At 41.3% G+C, this 9,274-nt stretch overlaps 1 protein-coding gene across 1 annotated transcript; it reads left to right on the top strand.

Moving 5' to 3' along the window:
* Positions 1-863: 863 nt before the first annotated feature.
* Positions 864-7,623, top strand: LOC140250421 (pantetheinase-like). Its single transcript, XM_072333131.1, has 8 exons — positions 864-1,102; positions 1,207-1,337; positions 2,192-2,384; positions 2,789-3,080; positions 4,067-4,440; positions 5,019-5,189; positions 5,733-5,848; positions 7,018-7,623. The coding sequence occupies exons 1-8, from the start codon at positions 893-895 to the stop codon at positions 7,040-7,042; spliced, it is 1,512 nt and encodes a 503-aa protein (XP_072189232.1). The 5' UTR covers positions 864-892; the 3' UTR covers positions 7,043-7,623.
* Positions 7,624-9,274: the final 1,651 nt, after the last annotated feature.

Below are 9,274 nucleotides of genomic sequence, written 5' to 3'. Positions count from 1 at the left end.
GCAATGCATTTCTTCAGCTGCAGCATAGCAGGCAGGATTGCTCAATGCTCACAGCTCTCTAGCCTTTGATGTTCTGAGAGTTTCAGGATGTGGTGTCGGCTTCCTAGAACTCAGGGAATTCACAGGTTTCTGCAAGACCTTCCTTATTAAAGTTCCCTGTCTTTGCTTACCCCTGTCCTCTAGGGTGACTTCAGGCCTCAGGTATGGGGCTTTAGAGGCTCACATCTCTGCTGTGGTTTTGGTGCTGTCTGCTCTTGATGTCTGGGCCCTGGACAGCTACGTCAAAGCTGCCTACAAGCACAATGTGCAGTTGTCAGAGGACTCAGAAATGCCTGCTTTTCCCAAGAAGGCCCTGTTTCTGGACAGAAATAAGAGTTCTGGATGGAACTGCACAGTGAAGAGGAAGATACTGTCGGGGCAATGAGTCTATTCCTTGATGTCTTGCTGAGCAGTCAGTGTGAACAGCGAGATTATGTTCCTTCCTCACAGGCACACCTCAGGTTGGAACATGAGAATTTTTATGAAGCACCTAGAATAGTAACATGCCTTTCCAACATATTCTGCAAAATGTTGCTCTTCGTGAGGAATAAAAATTGGTTTGTATGATCAATTTGAAATTGTTCATTGTGCAAAAACATGCTTTTCATGAGGTAGCAAAAATAAGAAATTCTACATTAATTCACTTTCACAAAAAAAGGGAATATTTTAGCTCTAGGCAGAAAGGTCAGAACAATTTAAGGGTTAGCTTGTATTGCAGTGTGTACAGATTGTACTTCCCCATGTTATGCAATAGGAGCTTACTTCCAAAACAAGCTCGTTATCGTCTTTACTCCTCCTCTTTCTATCTGCTTTATATTGCCATGCTTGCACCAGAAGCAACAAGGCAGCAGCCATGGTCCTTTCCCAGACCCTGGTGTGTGCAGCAGTGCTTGCCCTGGCAGTCCTCCAGGCCCTGGCCTCAGACACCTTCATTGCAGCCGTGTATGAGCACGCCGTCATCCTGCCACGCACCGCTCACAAGGTTTCTCCTGACGATGCTTTGGCCCTGATGAACAGAAACATGGATGTTCTGGAAGGAGCTATTAAAGAAGCAGCCCAGCAGGTATGAGATGGATTTGTTAGTATTGTTCATTGGTGTTTTCTGTTCCCGCTGACCATCCTGGGGGTGTCTTGATGATGCCTTGTTAATGGAGCTTGTTCTGCCAGGGTGCCCGCATCATTGTGACTCCCGAGGATGGCATTTATGGCTGGGTTTTCACGAGGGAAACCATTTACCCCTACCTGGAGGATATTCCTGATCCAGAGGTGAACTGGATTCCCTGCACTGATCCCACCAGGTGATTCTGTGGTGTTTGTGTGATTTCAAACTGGTGCCTCACAGAGTTGAGCTGCTCCTAATAAATGCCCGAAAACTGCTGATTTTTTAAATCTCTTAGAAATACAATGTATCAAAAAGAACCCTTATGTAAATGGTAATTGGAACATGTAAGGTAAAAAGCATTTGGATCTGCCTTACTTTTGAAAAATAAAAAAGGGGGGAAATGAGGGAATTTTGGCAGCATCATTATTTTGAGAACATCCAAAAATCTTATCATTTCAGACTACTCAAGAAAATCTACAGTTAGTGTAAGCCAGTTAATTGTCACGGTTACAGCGCAGATGAAACAAGATGATTCAAAACTCAGCTCATGTGTCTGGGGTGATTTGTAAATCAAATAGCACAAAATATTGCTCTGTATCTGAAATAACTGCTTTTTAAAGATCTGATTGCACAGTCTGCTGTGGCACACTGGGCTACTGTGAATGTCTGTCTTACAAAGGTGAAGCTGGAGGGGACACAGAGGGGACCAGGATCATTTCTAAGCCAACCTTCTGTGTTCTTCTGTTCTGGGATTTTATTAAGGGGGATTTTGAGGGGACTCAGGTCTGTAAAAGTAGTGTGCACTTTTTACAAATGACTTACAGCCTTAAAAAGAGCAAAGTGTCTTAAAAAAAGGTCTTTTGAAGTTGATAATTAGATTTCCCTAAAATTAATGTTTAAGTTTATGTGTATTGTTTTATTCTCTCCCTTGGTTTCTAAAGTTGTCCACAGCTTTGTATGTCCATAGCAAGGTATCTTTCTGGTCCCTTCCAACCCAATTAATTCTATGATTCTATATGGTTTTTTTCTGTTTTGTCAAAAATGCCTTAGATTTGGTCGAGCACCAGTGCAGGAACGACTCAGCTGCATGGCCAGGAACAACTCCATCTATGTAGTTGCAAATATTGGAGACAAGAAGCCGTGTAATTCCAGTGATCCCAAGTGCCCGAGTGATGGTCGGTACCAGTACAACACTGATGTTGTCTTTGACTCAGAAGGGAAACTGGTGGCTCGTTACCACAAGGTAAGAAGGTAAAGAGAAGCATTGTCATCACACTGTAACTAACAGTCAAACTACTTTTAATCTCGCGGGCACCACTTTCAAGAGGTTTATAGATTAATTTTAGATTATTGTAGAATGACAGTCAGCCCAGAACAATCCAATATAAGGCTCTTTCAGCTAGAGGAAAGCACAGACAAGCACTTGGCAATATTTAAGAGCTATTCCCACGAGTTTTGTGGCTGTAGAAGGCATGCTGACTATCAAACATCTCAAGACTACATTAGCGATAGCAAACTAGAATGAAGCAGTGATGTATTCAGTAAATGTTAGATAGTCCTTGGCATCCTTAATCTCAGACACTAAAGTGGCATTTTGTAATCTCGTCTTATTTTTATTTCCTAATATGCCATTTTCTTTGCCTGCAGTACAACCTGTTTAGACAAGAAACTCAGTTTAATTACCCAAAAGAGCCAGAATTCGTCACCTTTGAGACTCCCTTTGGGAAGTTTGGAATTTTCACTTGCTTTGACATCCTTTTTCGGGAGCCCGCAGTGGTGCTGGTGAACGAGCTACAGGTGGACACAGTGCTTTTCCCAACAGCCTGGATGAACGTCCTGCCCTTTCTGACTGCTGTGGAGTTTCACTCTGCATGGGCTATGGGCATGGGAGTCAATTTACTCTCAGCAAATACTCACAACACCATCATGTCTATGACAGGTGAGTTGCTTTTTTGTAAGGGGGAATTGTCTTCATATTTCAGGATTCAGAAGTAGGAAAAATTGCTTTAAAAATCATGAAGTCACTGGAAAATAGTATGTAAGTAAGGATATTCTTCGTGTTGTGTTGAATGGAGTAATCTGCTTGAGGCAATACAATGTTGTAAGTTCAGGGAGAGCTAAAATTAGGAAGTCCACAACATGAAGTTTTGATATTTCAGAAGTGAATTTTTTCCTATTAGAAATGGCACGAAGGTTCAGCTAAATATTCAGCTCTTACATACAAACAGATTTTTTTTCTTTAAAACTTACTCAAGAATCAAATGGAGAAAACAGTGTTTTAAACAGAGCTGAAAATGAAAAGGGTAGGAATCCTGTTTTGTGTTGAATAAAACACATTGAGGTTTTTGTTGCTGCTCAAGAATTAGAAATGCTATGTTTTGGCTTGACCTGAGCAGATAGCTACTGCAATTTTATTCCTTCTGTAAAATGAGAAAACATTGCCATAGTTCTGTCTGTTACTACTCTCCAAAGCAGAAGTGAAAGCCACAAAGGAACATTTTTTTTCTGCCCTAAGTGCACTGAGTTTTGTACATAGGCTTCAGTTTCCTTCTTTGAAATGTAATTATGCCCACAGGCAACCTCTTTGATAAATATGTCACTTGCAGAGCACTAATTTATATAAAAATTAATATAAAGGTTTTATTTCTTTTTAAAAAGGATGACCTCGTGTGAAATTGCCTTCAGAGGCTCATATTCAAGATCCAGTGAAGCACAAAAAAAAAAAAAACTCTGAATTTTAGGTCATTTTCATACACCGTGAAGTGTATTTTAGCAGCTCTCTCCTTTAAAAAATTTTCCACAATTCTAGTTAATATACTGACTGAAGACCTCTTCATGTTTACACACAGCAGCACCCATGAGGCACCCATGGTGGCTTGCCCATCAGGTGGTGGTGACACTGGGTGCCATGCATGTTGTTTGCAGGCAGTGGGCTGTTCACGCCCCACGGACCATCCACGTACTACTACAACAGCAAGACAAAGGAGGGATGTCTCCTGGTAGCTGAGCTGAGCGCACGACCCCGTCTTTCTCCTAACTACCCTGCTGCAGTCAACTGGAGCTCATACGCTACAAGCATCAAAAACCATTCAGGAGAAAATAAGACGTTTCCTGGAGCTGTCCGACGGGATATATTCACTTTCAGTGAACTCAAGCACAATGCTGGAAATCATACGGTCTGTCAAAAAGACCTCTGCTGTCACTTGACCTACTGGATGTCAAATAAAAGTAAAGATGAAGTTTATGTACTGGGCGCATTTGATGGGCTTCATGGCTCTGTCATAAAATACCATTGGCAGGTAATTTGTTCAGTAGGGATTAGTGCATATATATGTCAAAATTAATGAATCATTCTGAAACATTCATTTGTTTCTGCATCACAGTAAGCTTTCTTGGAGTTGGGTTTGTTCAGCCTGGAGAAGAGAAGGTTGCGGGGTGACCTCATTGCAGCCTTTCAATACCTGAAGGGAACTTATTCCCAGGAGGGGAGCAAACTCTTCGAAAGGGCTGATAATAGCAGGACTAGGGGAAATGGTTTTAAGTTAAAAGAGGGAAGATTTAGGTTGGATGTTAGGGGGAAGTTCTTTACTAGGAGAGTGGTTTGGTCCTGGAACAGGCTGCCCAGGGAGGTTGTGGATGCCCCGTCCTTGGAGGTGTTCAAGACCAGGTTGGACAGGGCTCTGGGCAACCTGATCTAGTAAAGGCGTATGTTTGGTGGCCCTGCTAGGCAGGGGGGTTGGAACTACATGATCCTTGAGGTCCCTTCCAACCCAGGTCATTCTGTGATTCTGTGATTCTGTGATTCTTGCTATTAAACACATTTCTTGAGTATGAAGGCTTACTTGTATTTTACTTCTCTGTGTCCTCTTCTCCACAGATATGCACGCTGCTCAAGTGTAAGAGCACAGACCTGAGCACGTGTGGGCAGCCAGTGGAGACTGCGCAGACCAAGTTTGACATGTTCTCCCTCAGCGGCACTTTTGGCACTAACTATGTCTTTCCAGAAGTCTTGTACAGCGGTGTGCAGCTGGCCCCTGGGGAATTTGAGGTAATGGCACACTCTGGAGCTGTTTGCAGTTATTCATAGTCTACGTACAACAGTGATGACAATTTGACCTGTAAAAAGTAGCTAAGAAAAGCAACGTATTGCCATCAGACTTAACTTCTCTTTACTTTCGTCTGAAAATGATTTAGTGGGCTACAATTTAAAACAAACAAAAACATTGCTTCCCTGGTCAGGTGTATAACGTGCATCACTATGCATGAATAACTAATGAGAACATAGCAAACCAGTTACTGCTTCCTTACGAGATAGAGAAATGATCTTTCTTACAAAAAATGGATCTGGGGGATGTTCTAAAGACTTTCTGGAAATGTGGGAAGGCAATTGCAGCACAAGACTTTGATTGAGCTCTGTTCCAGTGCCTGAAGTGCAGGAGTATTTCCACGTGCAAGAAAGAGTATTCTCGTGATTATCTTTTAAAAAGTACTGCATTAAGTTATCTAACCTCAGAGACCTATCCTCTCTTTACCATGCAGTAGTGCTACTCCATTACTGGATATTAGTATCATCCTTTCTCTATTCACCTAGGTTCTGTCTGATGGACGTCTGCAAAGTAAGAACGGCACATCAAAGCCACTCTTAACAGTGACGCTTTTTGGAAGGTGTTATGAAAAGGACCTGCCTCATCCCCTGCGAAGCTTTCCGTAATGTAGCTTCCTAAGTGTTCATCAGACAGCAAAGACAGGATGAGAATTTCCCACAGTGATCCATAAACTTCTCATGATTTGTAGCAGTTATCCTGTATCATTCATGTCCTGCAATCTTATTCTTCTGCTTGGCAGCTGGGGCAGATGAGTTTATTTAGAAGAAAACAGTATTTAGAAGAAAACAGAAAACTTTGGATCTATATCAACAGTACGCCACTGTACTAGTGCTTGAGCCAATGCTTTGTTATACTCTGTCATTTGAAATCTCTGATTAGAAATCATAGTTTTCAAAGATAACTTAGGTTTCCAAAATAATCCTAGTTATAAGACTGATGCTAAGATGTGTGGATTGTGAAGTTGGCTGATTTTCTCCCAAACAAATATTCCCCAAAGAAGCCTCTCTGTCCCTTCTGCCTCTTCCTGTTTTTCAGACTGGAGGAGCACTAAGTGTCTGTGTCCCTCAGCCTTACGTGCCATTCAGTAAGGCGTTCCTAATACTCAGTGGGATTTGGCCACATTCTGACTAAGGTACTATACAATGAAACAAAAAACAGATTTGCAATGGTTGTAGGTGCAATCTCCATGCAGTTCTTCACAATCCACACAGGCAGTGAGTCTTCTTCATGAAGAACCTTCAGTTCTGCAGTCCTGCACTGATTTGCATGTGTGGCATACACGTGCTAGGTCCAATGCATCTCAGATCAGACTTATGTTATAAATATAGTACATCAAAACATTTCTTTGGATATTTGGACATTTTCTTCAAAAATGTGAAAATGTAGGAAATAAGCAATGTTTTAATATCTGGGACAGATTTAACCATATACGTAGTGTAAAAAGTGTGCAATATCTGGGACTTATAGTAATGGCACATGAAACTTGGCAGCCCTAGGCTGGCTTGTGTCTACCACATTCTGCAGCAAACAGGCCTTGTTTGACCACATATGCCTTAGTGTGATCCCTGCTTTAATGTTAATCCCACAGTCTTTTACATGTACTGTTCTTCACATCCCTGGTATGTGGCATGCACCATGTTTAGCATCCATCTGCCTAAATATGACATATAAATACACCATGGCTTCCTACCTCAACCTCACCAACATCCATTTATTCAAATTTTTTTGTAACCATATGAATTCTGTTTTCCTCATGCTGTTTCTTCTCAGAACCGAGCTTTGGAGTATTATCTAAGACTTTGTTTTGTCCAGAAAGACAGCAGCTGAGCTTATATCCAGAGGAGTGACCATACAACCTGGGAGCAGTTATTCAAACATGCAGAGCCTCAACATTGTGCTTCCCAGTGGCTTATCCAACACCTTACCTTTTTCTTGCTTGACCTGTGGTTGTAACTCAGAACAGTCATCGAACAAATCTTGGTCAAGACAGCGTATGTCTTCCCAGTGGCAGTACTAATCCTACATGACTATTGGCTGTGTAACAGGTCCTGAATTTCAAGACAGAGAAGGCCATGCTGATGAGTGGGAGCTGATCCCTGCTCCCCAAGCCAGACTAGTACACTCCAGGGACCTCTTACCTGGTTTGTATTGGGCAGCAGTTTTGGAAGGACAAACAAGAACAAACATGCTGGTTTTGAAGGTCTGTGGTGTCATTCTGATGACCACGTAGGTCTATTGGTTTTCACTGGAGTTAACTGTCAGACCCACATAGTGAAAAGAAGAGCAGCCAAGAGCAGCATATGAATGTAATTTGAATTTTGTTTTTCTTGTCACAGTCAAATCTTTTGATTAAAACCTTTTTTTCAGTGGTTGGCATCTGTAGGATTACTTTTTAATTCTTGTCCCATCCTTCCCCACACACACACAAAAAAAGAAGAACTTGGGGTTGTTTTAGAGATTATCAGTGTCATTCTCAAAAGAGAAGTCACTTTACAGGCTGCTGGTTCTCTAAATCATGAGTATTTCATGCACTCCAAATGGACACGGAATTCATAAAAATCTTTCTAAAGCTGGAGAGAAATACAGACAGGATGTTATAATTGAACAGAACTGCAGACATTCAGCTTCTTATTTATTACCAGGCTTATCTTTCTCAGGGCATGTTTGTCTAGACCCCATGGAAAGTAAAATGCCTGCTGTTATTTCAGCAGGCATTATCTGTTGAACAAAAAGAATAGAATGAACTTTAGGCCTACATCCTTGCTATTTTACTTAGATGTTTTCTAGGATATACTCCCCAGTCCTTATTAGAGACTGTCCTAAGTTCTCCATATATCATTTATTTATGCATTAGCTAATTGCTGTTATCTAACACCTCTCTCTCCTACTTTCACTTTGTCTACACTAAGAGCACAATATCTTAAACTAATGCACTGATGTCCGGGGACAGTGAGGTTACTATATTACTACTAAAATCAATGTCAGTACATCAGTTTACATCTGCTGATCACACATCTGCAAAGTCAGAGACTTCCTGCATTTAATTTTGACTTCAGATAGTTGAGCTCTATTTTCTTTTCAGTTCACTCTGCAAAGCAGCCCTCACATTACGTAACTGGATCTGGCCAGGTTTGGAGGTTCTGGTCTCTGACCAAGACAGTTCTTATAAATAATGGTTCATAAAGCTTCATATAGTTCAAGAAGCATTTGGACACCTCTCTCAGACATAAAATTTTAATGTTGGGTGGTTCTGCCCAGAGCCAGGGGTTGGGCTCAATAATCCGTGTGTGTTTCTTCCTACTCAGAATATTCTGTGATTTCAGTTTGTGAAAGCGCTTTACAATTCATTCATGGAAACTTACTATTTGGAAAAATAATTATGTGTGTCTGAGCAGAAATCAAACATGTTTGACACCGTGATATGAAATGGAATAGCCGGCTGTTGAAGTACAGCCATTAATGAATGATGATGTACTTCCTGGTAGCTTATTGTTTCTAGGCAAACAGCATGTATCAATCATAGTCAAATCCAGCATTTGTGAAAGGCAACATATTTGCTTATTGATGTGTATGCCTTTACGGGCAATCTTATTTTTTAGTGGCTTTCAGTAGAGTAGCTACCTTCAGACCAGAATTTCACTGTGAGTTGTCCCCTCTGTTCAGCCCCATGTTCTCTTTGCCACTTGGCCATGCTCATACTCTCCCACCTCCTAATCCAAGCAAGCACATAGATGTTATGACCTGAGCCATGCATGTCCTGCTCAGGACTCGGAGAAACCTCAGTGCAGCCCACTAGCTGATGCATGGAAACTAACCCAAAATGTGTCCTCTCTCTTGGAATTACTTCTTACTGGAAAGATTCTCTTCCTTGGGCTCCACAGCAATACCAAAACTCTTGCTGTTAGAAGATGCAGATGCTCGTAAACAAGCTTTAAAAATGAGCAAGTTGTGATTCAATCACTGATGATTTATAATTTGTCTATACTTAGGTATAGTTCCTCTGGAATGGTAAAAGAGATAAACATAG

This window comes from Excalfactoria chinensis, chromosome 3, assembly GCF_039878825.1.
Source record: "Excalfactoria chinensis isolate bCotChi1 chromosome 3, bCotChi1.hap2, whole genome shotgun sequence".
NCBI lineage: Eukaryota > Metazoa > Chordata > Aves > Galliformes > Phasianidae > Excalfactoria > Excalfactoria chinensis.
This window is presented reverse-complemented; position numbering and strand designations above follow the sequence as displayed.

Excerpts from the sequence above, each read along its gene's own strand:
- LOC140250421 (XM_072333131.1), top strand. The coding sequence starts at position 893 with ATGGTCCTTTCCCAGACCCTGGTGTGTGCAGCAGTGCTTGCCCTGGCA. Across the intron at positions 3,081-4,066 it reads CACCATCATGTCTATGACAG|GCAGTGGGCTGTTCACGCCC; the intron begins GTGAGTTGCTTT and ends TGTTGTTTGCAG. Across the intron at positions 5,849-7,017 it reads CATCCCCTGCGAAGCTTTCC|AACCGAGCTTTGGAGTATTA; the intron begins GTAATGTAGCTT and ends GTTTCTTCTCAG.